This window comes from Camelus dromedarius, chromosome 20, assembly GCF_036321535.1.
Source record: "Camelus dromedarius isolate mCamDro1 chromosome 20, mCamDro1.pat, whole genome shotgun sequence".
Lineage (NCBI taxonomy): Eukaryota > Metazoa > Chordata > Mammalia > Artiodactyla > Camelidae > Camelus > Camelus dromedarius.
The window spans coordinates 27,703,428-27,730,189 of NC_087455.1; the positions used below are offsets into that span (position 1 = coordinate 27,703,428).

General features: G+C 32.8%; 1 protein-coding gene and 1 pseudogene across 29 annotated transcripts in view; one reads left to right on the forward strand and one right to left on the reverse strand.

Moving 5' to 3' along the window:
* Nucleotides 1–26,762, reverse strand: part of RIMS2 (regulating synaptic membrane exocytosis 2) — a 511,671-nt gene that overhangs the window by 176,337 nt on the left and 308,572 nt on the right. For 10 of the 29 annotated variants that reach the window (XM_031439470.2, XM_031439469.2, XM_031439451.2 and 7 more), the window contains 2 exons: nucleotides 8,685–8,864; nucleotides 7,669–7,778 (listed from right to left, as the gene is read on the reverse strand). In XM_031439470.2, the coding sequence (XP_031295330.1) occupies nucleotides 7,669–7,778; nucleotides 8,685–8,864 (290 nt within the window). Of the gene's footprint in view, nucleotides 1–6,821; nucleotides 6,855–7,668; nucleotides 7,779–8,684; nucleotides 8,865–22,726; nucleotides 22,793–26,762 lie in introns of all 29 variants that reach the window. The other 19 variants (XM_064476903.1, XM_064476904.1, XM_064476902.1 and 16 more) reach the window with 5 other exon arrangements.
* On the forward strand, nucleotides 13,941–14,211 carry LOC135318723 (ragulator complex protein LAMTOR5-like; annotated as a pseudogene).

The window sequence follows — 26,762 nt, forward strand, 5'->3', positions numbered from 1 at the left end:
TTTCAATGTAGGAATCAAACTGATCTTTTAAAAGAAGAAATGGTATTGGGTCACTGTAATCAAAATCTTCCTATTTCACTCAGTAAAAAACAAAGTCCTAACACTGATCTATAGGTCATATATGGGTCACCCCTCCAGCCCCTTTCTGACCACACCTACTGCCATTCTCCACCTTTCTCACTCTGTAGCATTCAGCTGACCTCTTTACTGTTTCTTACACAAGTCAAACGTGGCTCCCAATAAAGAGCCTTCACATTTGCTGTTCCTTCTGTCAGGAACACTTTTCTTTTCCAGACCTTCATGTGGTAATTCTGTCACTTGAAGTCTCTGCTCAAATATTACCTAGGTGGGGATACTTCTCAGAATACACTTCAAGAATCATTTGCCCTATTCTCTCGAATGCTACCTATCCCACTATCCTGATTTATTTTTCTTCTTTGTAATTGTTAGTATCTGAAATTATATGCTACATTCTTTTATCATTTGCCTCCCCTAATAAATAAAAAGACTGTGAAGGCAGGGACACTGTTTGATATGTACATTAGTATATCTCCAGCACCCAAAACAGAGACTGGAATATTATTATTTTTAGAAAGAATGAATAAATTAAAAATATTTATAGAATGAATGAAAAAATTATAAGTAGCTAGAAACTCACCAATTATGCTCTTCTTTGAGTTTTAATTTATAGTGCAATGTTAAGGAATCAGCAGTCTCATTTTAGCTCATCAGAGGTACGAAGAGCCAATGTATTAAAAGGGATGAGCTTCAGAAAATAGTCATTTGAGGAAACTGAAACTGATTCCATATGCCAAAGAATCTGACTTTAATACAGGGTTAATGGAGAAGCTCTGGCTGACTGATAACGTATCTCAGTATTTGAAGGGCAACGTATACCAAGTCTATTCAAAAATGATAGGCAGACACTTCATCAAGATGTAGAATAAAGCTATCTTCATTATTCCCTTCCTTTCCATAATAAATCAGAAGAGAGGGTAGCGATAAGGCCACCACTGAATAACTCAATGCTTGGTCATTTCTTATACATAGTTATAGCTAAAATTCACTGTCATCTTTTTCTTTCTGTCTGATTATATAAGTAGAAGAAGGAATAAAGTAGAAGAAGGAACAAAGTAGCATTTTCTCTGTTTTACAAATATGTTTTAACCAATGAAAAAACAACCTCACACCTTAATCTTACTCATGAACTTCACTATGAGATTCAAAATAAAGAGTAAATTTGTCTCTCCCAAAAGAAACAGCAATAAGATATATTAAACACCTAGACCTGAATTATAGGAAGCCCATCAAAAGATTAAACTAAAAGATGAGAGTTAGTGTTAAGCAAAATATACAGAGTTCTCATCTTCAAATTTTTATTCATTAACTTTTTTCTAGGTCCAACTCTATCATACATAGGATTGGGCTACACAACAATGTGATGTTCTGCAGTGGAAATGATTAAAAAAATTAATAATGAGTGTGAGTGACTGAGATCCCAATAATCGCTGTCAATAGAAACTTTACATGTAAGATCAAAGTCAATAACAAGAAAGTGGAACAGCCCAGAGGTGAGAGATTTAACAGTATTCAGGACCAACTAGAGGTCCAGAAACCAAAACAACCTGCTGAGAGTACTTCCTCAGTTAAACTCTTTAGTAACTTAGTCACTTCATGTGAAGCAGATACTATCCTGATACACTTAAATGAACTTAAGTACAAAATGGCATTAAACGTTCTTAAAACTTGTTGCATCCTAATAATTGATGGAACACGTAAGATTTATTTACTCTTTCAGATCGCTGACATATGTTTAAGTACATATGAACATATCCTTTCGTAAATACTAAGAAAAAACCGTGGATGTCAAGAAATAGATAAAAATGACAAATATGCAAATTTTTGTCACTGAGGGCTTATTTAAATTTTTGTCGTTTTATAGAGAATAATAATATTTTACAATACTTGATATAATTAATTTTGTTATACTATTTTCACCTTTTTACAATAACCTTTGTAATTTTAAGAATTTTATGCTTGGAGGGGTATTAATGAGTAATTAACACTCCACAGTAAGAAAAATTGTGAAATTATTTTAGTGCTAATTCAATTTTACACGTAACATTATAGACATTATTTATAAAAGATGAAGACAGGGAAGAAAGAATATATTCAAGATTAAAGGAAATTTCAACTAAATTACTGAAGCACAATACTATTCATTTCTTAATTTGGCTCAATAACAAGGGAAATTGTTATGATACAATAGAATTTTAGCAAGCTGATTTTTTCTCAATGTAACCATTTAAAAATGCTGACATTCTAAAAACAAATAAAAAATTGAAAAAAAATTAAAATGCTGACATTCTAAATCAACATGTGTAGCTACATTTGATTATCAATTACTGCAAAACATATACAATCCTACTGGTTTTTGTTTTTGTTTTTTTTAAAGAGCTTTAATCTTTTGGAAACAAAAAGTTGGGTCAAACTGCATACACAGGGCATTTTATGTAATGTAACATTTTACATGTACAATGTAAATGTACATTTTAGCTGGCTTTAAAAACAGTCCTACTTTTTTTTTGACATAATTTAGTTGTGGTAGGTTATGGAATTAAATCACTAATAATTAAAGGAAAATTAAATCTAAGTATTATAATCAACCATCTTTTTACTTACCTAGGCAATACAGTGACTGTTTAGACAATGAAAAATCTACAAATACTATAAATGTTTGTTTAATATTGTTGAACTCATAACTAAGTTTATTTTTACTCAAAAATATTTTTTAAATGGTTTAATTTTAAAATAACTTTTGGACTGAAAAATAGGCACACTGTGTTTTTTAAATGCATGGTAACATGACTGTCACTATTTTCCTCAGAATGTACTCCTTAATGTGACCAACAAAGCAAAACTTTTTACTTTAATGCTATACATTTCAATAGAATAGGGTTGTATCAGGATCCAATAATAAGGTAAGTACTTCATAAACAAATTCCATATTCAAAAATGCATTTTAAAAAGAGCACTTTAAATGTTGGGTAACTTAAATTTAGACTGTACTTGTATTTATACTTATTTAAGAAAGCATACTCATGCACATGACAAATGTCAATACCGTGTCTAATGTATAGAAAGGCACTGTTAACTTCATATTAGACTTGCCTTTTTTCCCATTATTAGGTGGGCTTGGTGTTTCTCCCTCATGGTCTTTATAACATTGAAAACAGACAATAGTGATTAATAATTAAGGTCATTAACAACCCAAATAAAAACCAAGCACACCACAAAAAATAGCATCACACGCTAGGGAAGCAAATCCATGCACTAGACATAACACCTCACACTAATGAACACAAGAGTAAAGTATACTCTTCCTATCCAAAAGAAAAGTAATAAAAACAAAAATAAAATGGGGAATAACAAGTCATCTTATAGTAAGTTAGAAATATTATAGCTATGGTTTGATTCTAAGAACTAATGTAATTTACTAATTAAGTTAATTTTGAGAGTCAAGCATAGGTGACAAACTGGCTCAATTAATGAGCTTCTTTATCTTAATGAAGTTAAAAGTAAATAAAAGTGATAGTAACTACTGCTGAATTCCCCAAACTAATGATATCCTAAACAATGACTTTATTGCGGAAGCCATACCATTTAGGAGGAGGACTCTTTGGGGAGAAATTATAATTGTCAATAAATATTAGAGCAATACTGAGCTGGGATGAAGAGGAACCTACAGTTAATTGTTACCTTAGAAAAAGTTTCATGGATAAATTATAATAGTTTCTAAAAATGTCAAGAATTAAACTTTGGGAATTTCTATTCTGCTCTACATTTTCTTGTAATTTGCCTCTAAAAAATAAAAATTGTTGAGAGAAGAGGCTAGGACTTCGATGTTCCTGTACTCAGTGTAACACGTGGTAAAAATAGCTTTTTAGTAGATCTTCAATAAACATTTTTGAGTAAATATCGGAAATGAATGTAAAGCTGGGGTAAAGGATTAGTATAAATCTTGGTCAGAGACATTGTTGAATAATTTCAGTTTGATTTATATAGTAAGGAGAATGCTCAAATGCGGAAGTTAAATATTCTGGTAAATTTCCTAGACAGCTTATATAATCTCTCTCCATTAACAAAATTAAGTAATTATTTTAAAATTAGTACCGAAAAACAATCCATTCTTTACTGTGTATTTATAAACTTGAAGCCTAGAGTCTTCCATGAAACAGAAAAGTTGTATTTCTAAAACACTTCGATTATTTATTTTAGACACACAGACAGACCTGCCTTGACCTCTTCACCCTGCTTTTCTCCCCCCTGCTTGTCCACATGCCCAGTTTCTTCATTAATTTCTGCAATTGCACAAGTAAAAGTAAAGAAAAAAGTAAGATCCAAGGTGGACATTTGTTACTCTTAAGTAAAACAAAACAAAAAATTTTTAATTATTCATGATATAAGGAGTGATTATAAGGAGAAACGACTATATTATTTTTAATACGTTTTCAACATACTGTGGAAGCAAATAGTGTACTATTAATAAATTATCACAGTCTCCTTTTCTGATAACTTTGATTTATATAAGAGAAACTATAGCCCATAAATATTTATAATATGTAATAACTTTAAAGTAGGCAAAATACTTTGTCTACAAACTTGATATATTCTTAGAAAAATAATACTATACAACTATTCTTCTGGACAAACAAAAAATGGTATTATAAACTCGCTTTTATTTTTATAAAATGCCAGTACATCAAAGTTAGGGAAAAATAAAAAATAATAATAATGCCTTACAGTTGTTTAGTACATGGTACTTTCATTATATTGCTCCTATTTTCTTTGATTCTCAAAGAGAAGATGACTAATACTGTACCACTGTCAAAACCAATATATACAAAGTTTTAAATTAATTTAATTAATAGACTAAAATATATCCCAAGTCAAAAGGAATTTTTTCCGCTTTTAAACAGGATCAGAAGATAAACACATCATAACTTTGATTCTAAAATGTCACTTAATTACAACATCTGACAACTTTTTAAGAAATAATCCAAACATAATTTGACTTAGACCATTAATTGATAGTCAATTTTGAGTTATGCACCTTATATATCTCCTTTAAAGCTAAAGAAAATGAAACACTTATGTATTTACTGGAGTCCTCATATCAACATTTATGAAAGCACTGCTAAAATCATCCATACTTTGAAGCAAAGCAAACAAAAACCAAAAAAAACCCTTTTATTTCATACTGGAAAGGATAAGAGAAGTTTTGACCCTCTTCCCTTTTATTTGTAAAAATGGAAAAGTCACAGTTAGAAACATTAAAGGAAAACTGTGGTTTTAATAGATTCTGTAGGGCAAAAAATACAGGGTAAATAGAACATCTGTTGACAAGCCCCTTAAAAATTTCCTCAACTCCGACTTTTAGTATTAGCTCTCTGTCAGTTTTCTGGCATTTTTACTATTACAAAGAATGGAGCAACTCGCATCTCGACAGACTACTGCTATAGAAGATATTCAAATTAATTTTAAAAAAATTACGGTGTAAACTGTTTCTGACTTCATATGCCAACAGATGATGTCAAAACTCTATTGTTAAAAATTGTGGGGAGAGGAGATCAAAAATTCCATATGGTTTATGTAACTTTCCTTGTGGAAAGTACTTTTAAAATTATATACTCTCATTTTTATGTAAATAACTGAGAACTGTAGAAATGCTTCTGAAGTCTTTTTATCGGGCAGCATAACAGACCGTTAGTCACAACAGTGCTGAGTTACTCAAAATCACAGTACATAGTAAATAAAAAGACCACAAAATAAGAGTTGATAAACCGTTCAACTACAACCAACAAGAACACAACTTGTTCTGAAGGCAATAACAGTATTGCTGCCCAAATCAAGGCACTTAAACATATGTTACAAATAGGTGATAGAAACACGGATTTTACTATAAACATACAGAGAATTACAAGATTATTTTAATGGTACTTTTTTACACTATTTAAAGTAGTTTTTCAATTTGAAAATAAATATTTCACGCATTCATTCAACAAATATTTACTGAAGGCCTATAATGTGCCAGGCATTATTCTATGTGCTGGAGATTCATCGGTAAATAAAAACAGTCAATAATTCTTTAAACTTACAAAGTCAGTTTCGAAAAGAAGTCTATAATCAGCAGAGAAAATTTTATTGTCCTGGTAAATGTATGACACTCCACATATCATGACTCGGTATTTTCTCTTGAGTCACAATGTAGTGTTGATAATAAAACTGTACATATGTAACTGATACACTATAAGCGTTCTTGCTACAACATGAAAAATGATGCAGGAAGTAAAAAGCACAATCACTTTCTAATTCAACAACTTTCTTTTCTAGAAAGCCAAATTTAATAGTTAAAAGATCATCATAAATACAAAATGAAATATATGATGATAAATATAACTAGACTAGGTGTACATCCTCAATGACATAAACACAGACTGCAATTGATATCGTTGGTTAAAGTCTTGCCCAAAACATAGTATTCTGCACGAAAAGCAAATGTTTAAAAAGAGAAAAATTTACCTTGTCAGTTAAATTCTTTGCATTCTTATTTGATTGAATCAAAGAAACTTAGCTCTTTCGTATATTTTCTAAGTAAAACAAAAGTCAACTACTTTACCAGAACCATAAAACAAAATAATTTTACTGTATATGAAAGTCTACACACTGGAGGGACATCAATTGCAGTTGGGTTTATTTTTGCTCACATAGCCCCCCAAAAAGGCTGTCAGCACAAAACAAACCCTCCTTTATGTACAGACCTTCATATGGTTCTATCTCCTTGACTCCATTGTCTAGGAAAAACAAAATAAAACAAAACAAAAAAGGGAACCAAAGCACAGGGGTTAAAAACAACAGAAATTTCCAAAGGCACAGAATGCATTATCTATTAAAGAAAAGTTAAATGGTGATTTAAGTATGTTTGTTTGTTTGTTTCCGGTAAAGCACATCCAGTTACCAAATAAAGGGACCATTTAAAAAAATGACATTAAAACTTATTATACTCTATCATCCATGCTTTTAAAGGTCCTTTATCCAAAAATTTATAAATGTTTGGGGAGTATGTTCATCTGTGTGTAAGCAAATAGTGCTTCTTATGCAAAAATTTGAAGGTATTAAAAATATCAGTACAACATGCATCTTTCTTTGTATATTCATGATTACCTTTTTCTGGTACTCCAGTTTTGAGAAGGATCACCATTGTTGTGCATCAGCTAACCAGTCCTTTGCAGTGTGTGAAAATTGATTTGGCTAGTTACTAATAAACTTTATGTAACTATCAACAATTACATAAACTTAGTCGTAGCAAAGAAAATCATCCAACTGCTTATTTAAGAGCATTAAGTTTACTTTTTAAAGAGCATTTATTCAAATTTGAAAAATGTGAAAGAGCAACAATACGTTATTTTACCTCCAAATATTACAAGTTTTAAATGCAAAATGTGTAATATTTAGAAATATATTTATAAATATGAATATCAGCAAAGGCAGCTAAGGCATTCAATTAACAACAGAAGAAAGCTAACACAAAGGTAGTAGAAAAAAATCTTGGTTCACCTTAGCTTCCATGTGTATTTCCTATATGACATAATTAGAAATAAAACTTACTTCTCTCCAATGTTCCCTTTGGTGGAAGTTGTGGGAGTTGTCGGCCCCTTCGTCCTGCCACTGGAGTACTTGATGGGCTTGTTTGGACAGACCCAGTACGAGGATGAGACCTACAAGATACGCCATTAATATTCATTTTCAATAGAATGAGTTAGATACTTTCAATACATTTGGTTCATATGATAGCTGTATAGTGTAATTTTAAAAGAAGTTTAGCTGCTGATTAAAAGGTTAGGAAAGTAGGACAAAATATGGATATTTGAATGATTATCTAAATAGCAAAAGATGTTTATACGTTTGTGTAATATGCTTACATACACAGATACATGCACACAAAATCCTACAGTAAAATCCATGGAATTATTAATGTCAATTAGTATTCCATCCATATGAAAGCAAAAGGAGAATTCTGCAGCTCGAAAAATAAAAGGTAATGCTTTACATTTCTTTCTACCAGATTTCAAACTCTTAACACTAACTTTCCTCCCTTGATCCAAAGAGATTTTTACTCAGGCTTATATGAGACACCCCTTAATTAGAAATGATCTCATGAAACTACAAATAAAACCCTGGAAAATTAAAATTTCAGCTAAAGAAGATATTGGTTAATACATGATATTAGTATTGATAGAAAGAAACTAAAAATCTAGTTTTGTTCATTGTTATTATGATGATTATTCCAAAAGTGATGTCTAATGGACACAAACAATTTCTCATTCTGTAGGAGAAGAACATGATAGTTATGAGGTGCATTATGTGGGGATTTACCCAAGACTCCTGATAAATGAGAAATCACAAAACAAATGCAGTCAGGACACTCAATAAACAAATTACAATGGTAGCCACACACTATTATATCCACTGAATATAAATAGTGTGCTTACACTGAAAAGGTTAGTGTTGATTGTTATTAGTGATCAGCCAAGGATGATAGAAGAGACCATTGAGCTGCTGGAAAATAAAATGGTGTGCTGGTGGGGCAAAGGGGAAGTTAGTCTGATTGATTTATCTTTCACCTCGATAAGGCAGGTGAAGGAGGGGCAGATCTTCCAGTCATTAATGAAGGCATCGACCTCATGAGGTTTGTATCAGGACGTTCAGTGGATCTGGAGCGGGTGGTGGTCCGCTCTAGGAGAGGCCGCTGTTCTGTTGATCTGGATCTGTGATATGGCTGTCTATCTGCTGCTTCACAATCCCTGAAACGTTAGTCAAAAAGCAGCTCAGTTGATCTTTAGTGCCCTTCTGCTATTTTGCTATGATGCATCAAATTGATTTTGAAAAAGGTAATTGTTTAAAAATTACTGAGTATGGAAAAAAAATGTTCTCTTCCCCAACACATTCTGAGCAAATTCTCACTAAAGTTCGTAAGAATTTGTAAGGAACCAACATTTGTCTTTAATAGCAATTCCCACTGAAGACAATAGGAGTTGCTCAGTTATAATCAAAACAAGACTGCCTGCTTTCCAAAATGAATTCCCTAAATAGAACATGTGAAATATGTGAATTCTATCTTAAAAGAATTCAATGACTTTTCCTACCATTTTTAAAAGAGTAAAGAAAACCATGAAGTACAATTCTCAAGTCCCTAAGGCTATTTATTAGTCTATCAACTAAGATACAAAAAGACACAATCATAGTATATTGATATACCTAACATTCAAACGTTAGAATCAAAATGTTATGAGAAAATAGTGCAACTTTGCTATCTGTAGCCATATTTAAATATGGTGCATAAGAAAAATCACTGCATAGAAAACTGGTTAATCAGCCAATCTATGCCATCTAGTTCAGTGCAGTTTCGTGATACCAACTAACACAATTCAAAATGGGGATTAATTGATTGAAATAATAATCATTTTGAAACAATGTGATTTCTTTTATAACAAATAAATCCAATAGCAAAACCTAATCCTTGTTAAAAGAAGTATACTTAAATTTAAGTCACCTATCACTATTGATTTTTGTATCCCTGTAGTCTAGCATTAATACTTTTATAGCTAACATGTAATCAGTAAATGTTTTCTAGCATCCCCCACTATCTATGGGACAACCCAAAAAACATTAGCTTTGGCTCTGGAACTTCAAAGTGATACATATTCCAAAGTATACTTCAAATGAAACTATTACCTACCCACGTAGTTGTAACCACAGTAATGGAAATGCTTATATATTATAGATAGTAAAGAAAGCATTAGTTTCCCTCAGGACTAATATATTAAAGGATTTCCACTTTACCTGTAATTTCTCTCAATCTTATTTTTGATAACAAAAAATGCAAGCAATTAAAGAAAAATAAGAAAAGATTTCCCAAATGTAATCAAGCATATGGCATACAATTTTGGACCAGTAGGCATTAGACTAGATGACTTTGGGAACTGAATACTGGATTTACTCTACAATATATCTTGTGTTTATCCTGCTTTAAATTCATAGGGTAACATACAAGTCAAATAATTTAAAAACTATTTTAAAATCCATGTACCATAATATGATTGATTTCTTAAGGCAAATTTAGTATTTTTATAAAAGTATATCCAGAATATGTCAAAAAGCTGAGATTAAATGTAAATACATATACAATATGCAATTACTTATCAAAGAGAGAAATGAAAAGGCAACCTGAGAGTGTAGGAAATCATAATTCTATTTTTGTTCTTGAAAAACTATCTCAGAGAGAACACTTCTCTTTAGGAATACATATGCAAAAAAGTTTGTTAAATGTTTTCAGTGTACACATCTTGGTATATCTTCAACACAAGAAATAACCAGAATTAAAGGGATATATATATATATATATATATATATATATATATATATCTTAGATTCCTTAAAATCTATTTTTGCAGAGTATCAGTCTTTACATTATTTTCATATTTCCGGTTATCTCTAATAATAAACTTATTATATAACGTGTAGTAGCAAAACTTTCTAGAATATCTATGACTATCCCAACAGAAAATTATGCTAGTATTTCACTTATTTATGCAAAATTTGATTTGTTCTGATTCCATCAAGTAATTCTTCCAAGTGGAAAGTGAAATACGAGGATATACTCTTTTGCTTCTTTCACACTGTATTTTTAGTAATTGAAATATAAAAGCGTGTGTGAAATCCAGAGAATTATTTCATATGTGTTGTTATGTTCCATGTCCTTAAAAGGAACAATCATTGTTTAAGTAAACAGGTCACCCTTTGGGAAATATCTTTTAAAAAAAAATCTCTTTTGTGAAAAAGTTCTTTGAAGACTATACTCATGTTTTAAATTTTACTTATATTTTTATCTCCATATTCATAAATAAAATGAATTATATAATTTCCATAGTGTGAAATGAAATTGATTAATAAGTGAAACATGAGAAGAATCACAATAGAAGGTAGAAATTTACTGAGATGTTCCACTACAGTTAAGGGAAGGGAGAGCTATAACATATTTTAAACTTTGATAACACAGTAGAAGGTCAAGACAGGCTCCTGCTCCCATAACTGGGTAAGAATAGGTGTTACTAGGTGAGAACTAAGATTACTGCTGAGAAAAGTTAAAGCAGCAATGCCTAAGTCTCATAAGTCTCATAGCAGGCTCTTCAAGGGATTGAGATATAAAACTTGACAACTTCCACCTAAATTCTTGGTGAGTTTTAATTTTAAGAAAAGAACTTATAAGTGATTTTGAATTATAACAACTGAAATATGGGAAATAACAGATAACCATTTGCAAGGCATGAAATATTTTACTGCCTACCTACCTGGGTTTCTGAACTTGGCATCTGTATTTCAATATAAATCATTTCCTTTGTAAACCTACTATTTACTTTATTTTACTTTACACATTTAAAAATAATACTCTAAACAGGGTGGACAGAGGTTTTAAAGATTGCCAAAAAGCAAGCCATATAAAAGGTTAGGAAACACTCACCTGTAAATTTAAACCTTTCTTAGGTAAATAATTTGGCTCTTTTAAAAGTGATTTAATATGTGTCATAATTCTATTTTTTAAAAAAATAGTTTATATTTTCTGATATATATGTTTAACGTAGTTCAGAGTTTGCATGTGTCATTTACCTGGAAGGACACAGACCTGCTTATTAAGGGGCTGCTATTTGCAACTGCAAACGCTGCAGGGGATGTTCCACGGAACTAATTCACAGCGACTGACAGTATTGGAACAAAAGTCAGTATTGGAACAACTCAGCTTTAAAAGTAGTTAATAGCACTTGTAGATTTTGATGAGAATTTCTAAAGGAAATATAACTTTATACTCATCTAGTAATGTTGTCCATTTTCAGTCTTTTTTCCTCTCATATGGTTGTTCTTAAAAGATGTTTTAAATTTTCAAGTATCTGGCACAGCTTCCTACTTATTTCATCACCTTAGCTACTTACGTCTCCTCACCTCAGAGTACCAGGGAGTTATGCAGTATCACAGGAAAAAATGGGCCAGTGAGCATTTTGTTTTCTTTCACTTATATTCAACCATCACAATGATACAACTCCAGATCAACATAAGCTCAATGTAGACTAGCTCTCTAAATATGATAGAAGAACACTAAGAATACTGAGAAAAAGGAAAAACAGCCAGCTCATGCTTCAAACTCTTCAAAGTAATATTCAGTTATCAGTGAAAATAGTCCTAGAATGTAACTTACACCTTAAAGACTATGTTCAATCAGACAGACTTAGTTCACATTTACATTGTAAAGATACCATAAGTAATCGTTTTTTTTTATAAATAACTTATAAAAAGTAAAGTTATTTAGGAACTATTCTTTTTTATATAAACAAACTATTTCTTTATAAAGCTGAAATTTTAAAAAAATTTCAAAGGACAGGAAGTACAAACTCAGGTTTGGGGCAAGAAATGACTTCCCTATGTCTGTATTATGTAATAGAGTAAGCTGATTTACAGCAGAAGCGTTACACTTTTTGGTAAAATATCTTGAATGTGTAGAGATTTTTCTAAGCATTAGCTGCATAATTGAAGAAATAAATACACAATGGGATTTTAAAATGAGATATTTTAGGGTAATTAATATAAAACGTTATATATTTGCATAACGTATCAAGTAATTTTAAGTAACTGTGATTCAACTCTATAATTTTCATGTTCACCATATTGTGCAAGGTATAAGTTAACTTTTAAAAACTCTGATTTATATTATTTTAGCACTGCTTCTGAAGTTGCAAGACACAAATTACTTGCCATAAAAACCATAGTAAATGAGTAAATAAATATTATGTACAAATAGGAATATTTTATTATTTTGGTGGAAGATAGATTAATTTTCCTTGAGCATGACAGTATTTTTTTCAGCAGAACATTTCTCTTCAGTTAAACTCTGTATTTTAGTTAAAAGTAAATGAGGTTATTCTAAAATAACAGCAGTCTAGAGTCAGCCAAGTTAATAACAACCTAACATGTGAAAATGGTAGTAATACCTATATTGATAAGAGAAAACAAGACACCTTTAATGTAGAAAAACATGTTCCTATTTCTCATAACCTTATTTTATCATGAAAAAGAGAAATAAGCTGTTGCCATATCTATAGAAGTATTTTCTTAAAAATAGTCATCATTGGAAAAAGCAAGAAGAAAAGATTATCCCAATTTTCTCAAGAAAATTAGGGACAAATACAACACTAAACAATAAAGATACATTGTATTATAAAATATGCACACACAGAAACATGTAAAATGTTAATGTCTTGAGGATATTTTGAGCATTTTATTAAGTAGTTATAATTCTCATTGTTACTTAATTTTTACTTCAAAAAATAAAACAAACAAAACCACAAACAAGCAGGATTATTTACTCAGCAACAATTAACATGCAGCAACTTAATACATCTTTAAAATATGTATTTTCAAAATCCCAAGATAATATAATTCCCACCTTTAATCTATAAAACTCTTATTTTACTATCTTGTTTCCATTTGCAGTGGATGTTGAAGTATAATAACACTGTATCAATTGTAAGAACTTCAAGTTACTTCACAAAGGTATTGGGCCCTATGTTTTCCCTTCCTAGGTCCTCAAAGATTCCACAAGATAACAAACATCTTAAAGATGTACCTCTAAAGTACCAAATTATGTATTGTTCTTGTATGATATGAGTAAACGTGATGAGGCATGGTCCTTCCTCTAGAATATCTGAGTGCCATGTTTAACAGTTTCACTGGACAACTTTGAACAGTGAACTAGCATTCCTTTTGTTTTGCTAGCTTTATATGGATAGTGGAAAGGGTATAGTGCAAATTCCCTGCAGACAGCGGGCAGGATGAAGGTGACTTTAGAGTAGCACTTGGAGGACACAAGAATCCATCTATTGACAGAGCCCTGTTACAGATTCACCAGGACTTATTCCGGGCTGCTGTGGGACCCAGTCAGATGAGCATACTGGGGTGACATATATTCTAGCCCAGAAAGCAGCTAAGCTAACCTCTGACCCCAATGATATTCCTATAGTGTGTCTAGAATCAGACAATGGGAATATTATTATCCAGAAACATGTTGGTGTCACAGTGGCATTGCACAAAATGGCCTCTTGACATCTTGTATCATTTCTCCAGCAGCCTATCATATAGACTAGAGTCTATAAAGAGTTATTAAAGTTCCAGTAGTTAGTCCATTCATTTAATGTGCATTGGGCATTTTTCTATTAGTTTTAGAGTAAGGACTTTTTGAGACTGTATGGCGTGACCTATCAAAATATTAGTAAGAGAGGATCATGCTTTAAAGCAGCAGGTCTAGGTCACTTTGTACACAGAATTTTGTTACGGTAAGTCTGGTTGGAGGGAAAAAAAAGAGTCAAATGGAAATGTTAGAAACAACAAAAGGTAGAATGTGGCAAAAGTTAGAAAACTGCTTGGAGTCATTTTATAGAGATCTTAAATGCATAGTTAAGGGGATAATTTTCAATGAGAATGACCAAAAAGTTCTGAACAAAGGTAATTTTTAACTAATGAGTTAAGAAGGTGAATTCAGCAGTAGTATATGGAATGAATTAGACTAGAAAAAGGCTGACTTGTAGTAGAAGATTGGAAACAGAGGAGAAGGTATGGATGACAAACATAAACCACAATGTACAAAATATACAGAATTATACAGACAGAATTTTAAGGTTAGAAGGAATCTCAGAAATTACATAATCCAGTCTCTCATTTTAGAAATTAGCAAACTAAGGCTCCCAGAAACTTGGTCAAAGTCACATATTTAGATATTTTTTTTTTAGCTGTAACTTAAATTGAGCTTCCTTGATTTTAAAGCCTGTTAACTTCTTTGACAGCAGAGCTGGGTTTTTTTCCCCTCTATAATGTTTGGCAAATCAACATATGAATTAAAGGAAAGAAATGAATAAAACAAAGAAAACGCCTGAAATTTCCAGCCTTCAAAATGAAATGATGATCTATTAACAGAAAGAGAAGAATTCTTAGGAAGAATGAGAGTAACTTCAGTTTGGACTTAAGTTTGTTAAGTGTTGCAAGAATATTCTTGTACAAATGTCAATTAGATGGATCTATCAGGTAAGTCTGAGAAGTCACTGTATTGTATTAACATTTCACTATTCACTGACTCATTCATTCTTTTCAATACTATTACTGCATTCATATTATGTGCCAGGCACTCTACTAGATATTAGAAGTTTTGGGCAAAGCCATAGAGATGATAGAATATAGGATAACACATGGACAAGAAGTTGAGGACATAAGAAATGGGAAAGAAGTGAAGGAGATAAGAGCAAGGGGTATAATGAGAATCAGGAGAGTAACTGCATTAGAAAGGCTGAAAAGAGAAGCAATTAATAATAGCAGATGCAATGAGGCAGAAAAAGATACAGCAAATAATAACCACAGAGAAAATCAACTGTAGAGGGTTAAAGCTTAGTAGCCAATGAGGAAGTGGGAGAAAGTATATGAAAAATACATAAGCAAGAAACATGACCTAAGTAAGAGAGGGAAACTGATCATTCTCAAGGGAGTTTGAAGGTATGGCAGAATAGAAAGAGTATTATTAAGAGACTTCAGCAATCTCCTCGACAACAATTTGAGGAAAAGCAAAATCACTAAAGTAAGAGCGATTGAAATGCAAGAGAAACAAGAAATAACTAGTGGAGAATTCCAGGGAAATTAAGAAAGGTTACAGTCAGAAACACTAATAGAAGATCAGTTGTGCTGGAGAAGAAAATGCTAAGAGGAAAGGATAAGGTTGGTAACAATGCAAAGAAATTAAGGCAAAAAGGTGGGTAGCTCAGAAGTGTGAGCTACTTCTGGATTTGATCACATTTACTGAGGGGTCTTCTCGGAGAGAGCATCTACAGGAAAACATTCTACGTCCCACACAGGAACCTCATCCTCCACTGACTCCACTAGTTTTGTCAGAATCTTTCCTCTAATTAGAGTCCTAGTCATGGCCCCAAATACCTTAAGAAAAGACCCTTCACTGCCTCTCTTCAAACTCACAGCAGCAGCCCTCAGCACCACTCCAGTCCCAGGTCAGACCCTGAGAGGACCTTACTCAGTTCTGGCACTAAAATAACTCCCAGTTCTGGCACCAAAACAGTGTAGGATAAATTTAGGATATTTGAGGTAAATCACTTCTACTTGAGCATCTTATCTCTATAATTCTTATATTAAGTAAAAGAGCAAGCCCAATTAACCCCCGATATCTTCTCTCTAATTTCTTCATCTCCTGCACTCTCTTCTGTACCATTTTAATCTTCTCTAATTCTCTCAGCTGTATTTTCAAGAATCTTTATCCATTGCTAACTCACTTCCTTATGTTATCAACCTTTCTGCAGAATGGTTTCTGCATATCTCTATCTTAAATAGCATTTAGTTCAACCTTGTAGACTCTCCTTCCAATATAACTCTCATCTGCAGAAGCTACTTGTTCTCTCACATTTCATAGTCCATGGATTCAGGAGAGACTGGCTCCCTAGAAACACTCTGGTCATACTCTCCCACTGTAATGTACATGTCCTTATTTTTGTTAAGCATGCCACTTAGCTGTAGCATCCATTATTAATTCAGGTTCCTAATATCTATTCAACTTCCAATCACTATGTCTTAGTCATTGATAATTTTGGGAACTGGTTGTCAGCCATCTTCTTTACCCTAATTCCTATGGTAATTCTAGAAGATTTCAATGTACATGCAGAAAACTGTTCAATAATCTTGAACCACAACTCTTGGATCTTCAAAAGTTCAATAATCCTCACCTTTTTTCCTGCATCAACACCCCTTCCTGGGGAAATACTGTGGATCTTAGAATCCAATGAAATTATTCAAACTCAGAAATACTAATCACCAATATCTCAAACTGAGTATGATAATTGTCAGGTGTTTTACAATCTCACCCCCACTTTACTTGATCTCCATTTGATACTTTTGGTTCCTTGGTCCCTCCAATTCTGGTCAATGTATATCACTCTCTTTGCTTTTCTTCCTTCCTTACCCATCCTAGACTCTATGACTGATAATCTGAACCACTCCTATACCAACACTCAGATTCCCTTCTAACCCAAATCTTCCAAAATTCATCAGAACCCTAAAAGTGATTCATTGCCATAATCTGATTTCTCTACATCTAGGCAACTTGGCACTGCTTAAGCAAAGCATACATTCATACAGGTTGGCACATTGCAAATTCATGGTTTCCAACATCTGCTATGGTGGTATCACTAAAAATCTTTTTACTTATATTTAATCAGTTCCCATCACTTTGTACCCGACAACTATTTTAAGCTATCTTATTTTCAATCAAACATCATATTCAGCGTCTAGGAATCTACCCCCAGGAATTTGTCTCAAAACACAACCATGTAATCTCAATTACAGCAACAACAAAATTGAGGTTATCAAACGTAATTACCTTCAACTTAACATCCTTTAAAAACTTACTTAGTTCCAACTATTTTCCTTCTGTCTCAACAGTAAATAAGAACTTCTTTATGTTTACAAACTCCATCTGTGTGATTGGTCCTACCCACTGCCCTAAGACCTTTCTTCTAGCCATCCTTTTTTCCGTGTTTTCAACTTCTCTTTTGTTCCTAAAAAATCCTTTCCTCCAAGCCTATAAACACACGATGTATTTCTTATTCTAAAAGAAAGAAACCTACTCTGACATCACATACCCCTACCCAGCATTTCTCCTCCACACCCTCTTGATGTATTTATTTTCTTAACTCCCACTCACAGCCCAGGCCACTGCAATCTGCCTTTTTAGCCTCACCACCCTTCCAAAATCACCCTAATGAAAGTCACCAATGACATCTCCCTTGACAGCGTTAATGCGCATTTTTCATTTATTATTTTTACTGTTGACATTATTTCTTCCTTCTTAAAACTATTCTTTTAGCCCTCGCTATTCTTACTTTTCTCATTTCTTCCTTCACTATGTCCTGTCTGCCACTAAATGTTAATGTTTCCCATGGCAGAGGGAAACTCCTTGGCCCTCACCACATGGGCTGTCTCTCTGGCTGATTTCACTTTCATTTTTGTGTCTACTTCCCACCACTAGCAAATTTGCTCCCAAACTGCTCTTCGTAGCCTAAACTTTAAGCTTTGAAATTATTTATTTTACTCCTTGCTAGAGGTTTCTCCTTAGCTATCTCAGTAATTCCAAAACTGAACTTGTCTCTCACCTAGACTGATTCCTCTCCTAGCAATCCCCACCGTCTTCGTTAAGGCGCCACACGCACCCAGTTACCCAGGTTCTAAGACTAGGAGTGCTTCTTCACACTTCGCTCCCCCTCAACATTCAGATCCCATATTATTTACTACGTATTATTGATTTTAATTAACTCTCATCTTCTTTCTCCATCCACTACCTTACTTAGTTCGGGCCATTAGTTTCTACTGTCCTAGACCAAGGCAAACACCTCAATAAGTACCTCTTTTTCATATCCTTTTCTCTCAAATTAACCATCCACATAGTCTCTACAGTAATTACTCTGGAGTGAATAAATATATTATAGCCATCCTCAAACTGAAATTCTTCAAACTACCTCTGTCACTTACAATCTTAGATCTAAGTTTCTTAACAGAGCATACAAGGTTATTAATAATCGGGACCATCTCTGTCAGTCCAGATTCATTTCTTGCTATTCCCCGCCTTGTAGCACACTCTAACAGTGCTAAAACATGGTTTTTACTACTTTAGTAACTCTGCTCATACATTTCTTTAAAATTCTACCAACATCCTACCCTACCTCCATATAAATCTAAATAATTCTAAATCTTCCTTTAAGATATAGCCTAGTTATTGTCTCCTCCATCACATCTTTACATAAAAGTTGCCATGTTGTCCACCATCAGTGTCAATGATGTCTTAATATGCTTTAAGTAGAGAAATAATTAAGCTTTATAGCTTTAAGTACAGATAAATACGAGGAAAAAAATTAGGATATGAGGTAAATTTTAAAATATAAAAAATACATTTATTAAAATAAAAGATAGCTCTCAAAGGGATATTAATTAAAAATAACGTGATATTCATTCTAAATATATTTGTTTAAATGTTGACTGTGTTTTAAAATACACAATGAATCAAGAGATAATTTTGTACTGGTCAGCATAACCTGGCCAGAAGAAAAAAAGTTTTGATTCCTAATGTTAATTAATATTTGTTTCCTGAAGTAATATAAAAGAAGTTTAGCAAACATTATTTAAGCTTCTATTCATCTGTTTGGAAGAGACAGCACTCATAATTTTTCATTTTACAAACTTGGGGTAGAGAGACCAATGGTTCTGATTCATCACATACTGGGGATGCCATGTTCAGTTTCTTGCACTTATCCCATTCAGAAAATTCCAGAGTTCATATACCCAAACTACAGTTCACTCAGAACTATTAACACATATTTATTTACAGAAAGGGAATTCCCACAACAAGACAGTAAATGGAACCTTGAGATCTAGACTGGGAAACCAGATACTCAGGAGATGCCAATTTCTTTCTATTCTTTTCACAACGTTCAATAAAAAGGTCACTTTTCCTTTAAGTGTTCAGTCATTTTTTTTCTCAAGTAGGTAGTTAGGGAGAACTTGGGTCATTCAGATCAAAAAATCATTCAGCAAGAGAAAGAGACAGATCCAGATTTGGACTTTATCAAATAGGTAAAAGAATAACAATGTAGTAAAGGGACTGAGGATATTTCTGAGAATAGATTCAACCTCTTGGTATGTAAGCAAGTAAAGAAAAGTGGAGAATAACTGGGAAAGGTAAAGGGGTAAAGAGACTAGAGTCTTCTACTGAGATAAAAGAACTAGTACATTCAAAGTAACTCAATGAGAGAATAAGAAAGAACCATGTGTAGTTCTTATCCAAGAGTAAAGTATTTTGTAATAACTGTAAATGTAAAGTAACCTTTAAAAGTTGTATAAAAATTTTAAAGTTTTCAAAGGTAGAACAATTTCAAATTATAAGATTCAGAGCATGGTTAGGGGAGTGAATGAAATAGATTTGGGCGTAAAGTTCTCTACCTCCAATTTGAGATAGTCAAGGAAGTGACTGGGTGCCGAACAGATCATTCAGGTGAATGCTAACATCACTCAGGTTGATGGCAGTAATTGTGATAAAGAGGAAGACTAAATCCAGGTGCTAAAATCCTCTTCAGTGAACAAAATGGCATAATCAAAGGGTCAACCGACGACATCAATGTGTGAGGGTAGTAGATGGTTGTGCTCAGTTGCATCACATACAAGGGTTAAACAAGAAGCACAGACGTCATGGTAATAAATAAAGGAGAAGGGGTAGGTGACTAGATGAGCTTTTACATCTTCAGCAATCGCCAGAATCTCAGAGTGGATTGAAATGTTTGTCAGAGGGACTAAGTAACTCAGAAAATTAGCAGAGTGAAATAAGTGATCAAAGTCACTTTTAAAAAACAAAGGAAGGAAATGTCAAACTGAAAATTCAGTATAGCATTTACTATTTCTGTGAAAGAGACACACAAATGCAATAGGAAAGGAACTATGGGTAGATGCAAGAAATATAACCATATATTCTGGTTCTCAATTTGGGTAGAAGATTCATGGATGTTTATTTTATTATCATGCTTTGAAACGTGCATACTTTCTCTTGTATGTATCAAATTAATAACGATAAAACATAGTATTTTTAAAAGCAACCTTAAAGAGGCTCATTCTTACAAAATCTATCCAATTTTTCCGCAGTAGGCATACTTAAGACTCACAAATTTAAATCATTTAAATGACAGTAAACCTTTCAGTAAGTTATTTGATAACTTGATTTCTAAAACTGATTTTCCCAACTGTGTTTTGCTTTAATATAAACATGAACGATATTGTGTTTCCTGACCACAAATTAAATCATGGCACAGAAGACAATTCAGAAATGTACCTTTCAAAACAGACCAGGTAGGCTGAGGTTAAGAGCTGAGTAAGTATATGAAATTGATAATCAGCTTAGAGCTGATCAAGAACTGATTCCATCTATGTTGATTTATTGAAAGAATAAATAATACAAAGTAGACAATTTACTTATTGATAAGTAAGAAAAATGCAGAATATAAACAACTCATGGGATGCATAATTTTAATTTACATTTAAATGAAAAGATACCAGCATAAGAAGAATAATCTTATAATCAGTAATGTCTCATTCATGCCACCCACCTTAAAAAAGGTCTTGGCTAATTATAAGGATAGTTATACAACTTTTTCAATATTTGTAAGGTAAGTGTATAATCATTGCAACCAAAAAAATAGTATGAATGTAATATACAGCAATAGTAAAAATAAAAGACATTAACAACAAAAAAGAACTACTTAGTACTGAAGCAAAATAACAGGAAAGAGACTGAGAAACGTAAAAGAAAATAAAATATAGCAATAACCACTATCATGCAATAAACTGGAAGGTACTTAATTTAAATTATGTTTACTGAAAGACATCACAAAACTTGAATTATTAGGATTTAGTGTTGATGTTATTTCTTGTGTTCCCTTCCACATTTGTCTGAGCGAACTCAGTCCTTAGGAATTTACCCATTATTTTCAATTATTTTTTCTAAGCTCTATCATTATCAACTCTTTTTTTTCTTTTTCAGTTTTATAGGTAGAATTATTATAGTTTGACTGCACATATACATTATATTGCATATCATTATCAACTCTTAGTTAACTTAACTGATAGGATAAAAGTGGTCTAAACATAACCTAAACCACTTTGAAACAATAGTCAGAGTGAGTACAGCACATAATTGCTTATCTATACAGCTGAGCCCACAACCAGCTGCATCATTGCCATTCTTGTCTCTGCCTATAGGACCTCAAAATGTCACTGAACTGACTCAAATCCCTAAAGCTCCATTTAGCCCTGAGAAACCGCAAACTTTGGAGACCTTCTTTCCCTGCTAGATTTCCTTCTAGGATTAACTAGAAAGTTAATCTCCCTTTTTGTTAAATGTCAGGTAATTGACATTTTCATTCAATACAAGAAGAATGGTGGTAGATTAGAAATGAACAAAGATTTTGCCACAGACTCAGTATTCTCCACAGATCCAGGACCATCTGCTATGACCAATGAGTAGACCATAGCCTTTGATAAGATAACCATAAACCTAAGTTTAGCCTCATAAACTTCAGCTCAAGCTAAGTACTTTCAAGGACTGACTCAATTGTGGAGGGAGCTGGGGGAAGTTGGTTGTTAAGATCATATACCAATCAACTAACGCTGTTTAAATGTCTAATTATGAACTCTGCAGAGAAAGATGAGCTATTAATTGCTATTAATTTTTAATAATACTATTATTCTACCTTTCTAGGTAATAAGAGTCAAATGTAATTCCTGATGAACTAAATTTTTAGAATCATCGAAGAGATGATCCAGTCCAGTAGGGGAAGGTCTATTTTTGACATTCGACCACAATTGAAGTGTTTATATATGCTTTATTTCCTACTATTTTATAAGGATAATATTTATATATTTCATCTATAACCACTATGTATATACAAAAAACAGAAATAGAAGTGAATTATATCACACCAATAGACAGGCACATGCAATTCTACGGACAGACTCAATTGTAAGAAAAATATACCTGCCATCCCTGTGATGATGTTCAATGGTCTGATTATATCTGGAGCGAGGTAGAGTAAGAAAATGACTGCAAGCATGGCAGAAACAAGAATATAAATGAGACTCAGGAAAGAAATGAGAAGGTAGAGTTTAATTTTTTAAAGTGAGATTCAAAAAAGATAAGCAGATAGTAAGCAAAGCAAATGAAAATTGTCACTGGAAAGCTTGCTCCTTCCTCCCAGTGTGCACTGTAACATGGCAGTGCTAAAGGTTAAACTATTCTAAGGACTCTAAAACAAAACACAACAAAATGTAACAAATTGAGATTTAAACAATATTTCAAAATAAAATTTTATCAATTATCACTCAAACATCTTCAGCACCAACTATAAAATGTTATACAGTACAGATGCTTTCTCATTTTTTAAGAGGAAAAGTAGGAAGAGAAAAATAATAAAATAACCAGAAAGTTTAAGAAGAAAACAATAAAAGTAATTTCTAACACTTATACTTAGATTTTATAAGGCAATTATTTCTTCTTCAATCATTAATAATTAAAAATAACCAAAAGGGCTTATAAAATTCCATTAAGTGAGGAACAAATTGATTCAAAATATCTTTACTTGATTATTAATTTTATTTTCAAAATGTATTGGATGATATTCATTTTTCCATTCACTGTGTTTACTACGTGTTTACTGGCTCTGCTGCACTTCATGCCTCATGACTACTGGAAAGTAGCACATTGACCTTTTCCCCCCTCAGGAGCTGATTCTCTTCTTTCTATAGCACTAATTCAAATTTTTCTATTTTTTTTAAACCTTTCATGTCAAAACACAATTTTCGCAGATGATCATTATGTTTCAGTAAAAGATGGAAACCAACCTTGCACTCTCAATTTCCACACTTCTACCTCTAAATATAGAATATATTTATATCTTCACTCGTCCTTTTCTTCTGCAACAAAGGAAGAAATTCCTCTACTTGTAATCCTACTTTTCTCATGACCTTGCTTCATTCATTTTTGTCTCATGCTTTCCCTTTCACAACTGCACTTAATCCTACAAATAAAATCTTCACTAACCTTTCTTTCCTCTGACTTTGCTTTCATCACAAAACATCTTAGACATATCTACAATTCTTGCTTACTTTCTTCTACAATTCACTTTCATACTTCTCAAAGCTTACTGTAATTTGACTTCTGCCTCTTCCGTTCTCTTGAAGCTATCTTGTGAATTTTACCTGTGAAATCCTAAAAAACATTTAATTTCCTCTTGATCTTCATCACACTACACTTATCTATAATTTTAGACATTGATTTTCAACCTCTATTTCTTGACACACTCTCTCGGTTTCTGAAACACTATCCTCTCTAGCTACTAAAAATAATATTTAACATGTAACTATGTGCCAAGTACTCTGCTAAAGCTTTGTCTGTGTTATCTCTTTTACCTCTCCTTCTCCTAACAACTCTGAGATAGGTTCTAGTATTCCCAAGACAGAGAAACAGGCTGAGTGCTTACGCACAGCCATATAGTTTAGTAGAAAGACTGAGTTTCAAACTCAGGGTTTTTCTTAAGCCAAAATTCAGGCTTTTAACATGTACACTTTGTCCTGGTGGCCCATCTATCTAACTGCTTCTTTATCCATTTCACTTACTGATTCCCTTACTTTGTATTCCTTAGAGGTAGTGGTTTCCCAAGATTTGTTTCTCAACCTTTATATTCCAACACATTCTTTCTGGATGATACTATTTGTTTTTATAGTGTAAACTCTCACTTTGGTTTAGCCTTGGTTTTCCTCTGGGTTTCACCTTTCCAGCGGCTTCCTGGGCTCTCCACATGGCTGCTAGAGGGTTATGTAGGCATTTCAGAAAAGCACATGTTAATTGTAAGACTTGAGCAAGACATCTGCCTATTTGGACATCTGGTGCTGCATTTGTGAAATAAGGGTGCTGGAGCAGTAGTTTACCAACTTTTTTATTGAGAAGACCACTTGTTTTCTTCAAACAAAATTTTATGTAAAAGCAAAATTTAAGAATCTGATAAAATCAGAATGGCTCTGTGCTGCAGAGGGAGTGAGAAGTCTAAATCTTACCCGTTTGGCTTCAACCTTGCGTACAGCAGCAGTCCTTCAGGTGCCTCTTTAGAACCTCGGACCCTACAATCTCTAAAGGCCTTTCTAGTTTCAAATACAATTCTTTAATTCCCCCTGGAACTTAATACTTCAGCTATTCCTTTTCTTGTAATCTCAGTTTTAACTAAGGATTTAAATATTTACTTAATAAATCAAGCTTCAAAATCTCAAAATTTAACTCCTCCACTTTCCTTATTTTCCACATTCAGTTGATTTATGAACATTGCTAGGTCTAATGTCCAATAACTCAAATTTGTCCCGTCTTTTCCTTTTCTCCTGAAAATACCTTACATCAGGCTTACCACGTCCATTGAAATAACCTTCTATTAGGCCTCCTTTTAGAACCCAGCCCTCTCCTGATCTAATCCATTCTCCACCCTACCTATGGAAGTGTATTTACAAATTACGCTTCAGATCATGTAGATAGCTTGCTCCAAATCCTTCAGTGACTTCCCATATCAAAAAAAAAAAAAAAAAAAAAAAGTAAAAAAGTATATATTCCTTAAAATGGCATACAAATTAAGTTCTAAGCTACTTTCAATCTTCTCCAATTACTTCCCTTTTCCCACACAACTTTTTATCTGGGTCCACCAGACTACCTAAGATTCTCTAAATAAATCCCATACTTTCTAACTCCAAGACTTTGTTCATGCTTATCACTTTCCCAAGAAGTCCATCTGTCCTTCTCTGTTTCCACTTCATTGCCTTTCAAACTTCTACTCATCTTTGAAGTCCAAATTCTTCTTGAAGCTTTTCCCAATACATCCAAGCAAGTAATTTTCTCTCCAATCTGTTCCAATACTATTATGCTTAGACCTCACGTCTTCTACATTTTATAATTAGTTGGTATAAATTAATTGGCATGATCAGTTGAATAATCCATTGAGCTAGACCAAGATAATGTCTATTCTAAATCTTTGTGCACAGTAGCTGACCCATTCAATAAATATACTTTGGGTTGAAATAAAAAGTAAAAACAGAATTATGTTGTTTTCATGGTAAACCTACTCTCCAAAGAGAATAGTGGTTCATGTGATCATAGAAACATTCTAGAAATGTAAACAGAAGATTACAAACCAATGTAGTAAAAGAAAATAAGGAAAATAGTATCAAAAAGAGATATTCCTAGCTTTACAAAGAGTAGAAAGAATACCCAACAGTAGTGAGGCTGGGATTTATTGTATTTAAAAGGAAAAGACTGCCTCTAAAACTTACTTAAGTGTAACAAAAATGTGTAAAATTCAAAGCTTGTTAAAATTTTTAATATTCATAGAACTTATATATTGTCATCCAACTTCTAATATTTTCCTTGAGGAAACTTATAGTTAATTTTGCCCCTATAAGCCAAAGAAAACATTAAACAAGAATAACCTTCATAGAGCAGCAGTTTATTTTGTTTCTCTTTTTGTGGTGGTTAATTTTATGTGTCAGTTTAACTGGCCAAGGGGTACCCACATTAACCAGTAATTCTGGGTGTGTCTGTGAGGTTGTATCCAGATGAGATTCTCATTTGAGTCTTCCTTCTCATATTCTTTTTCATTATAGGTTATTACAAGGTATTGAATATAGTTCCCTGTGCTCTACAGGGACATTGCTGTTTATCTATAGAACTTAGTGTCTTCAAATCTCAAACTCCCAATTTATCCCTCTACCCACCATCCCTGTTGCCCCCTGGTAACCACAAGTTTGTTTTCTATGTCTGTAAGTCTGTTTCTGTTTGGTAAATAACATTTCTCATTTTTTTAGATTCCACATATAAGTGATACCATATGATATTTTTCTTTCTCTTTCTGGCTTACTTCACTTAGTATAACAATCTCCAGGTCCATCCACATTGCTGAAAATGGCATTATTTCATTCTTTTTTATGGCTGAGTAGTATTCTGTTGTGTATATATACCATATCTCTTTTATCCATCATTT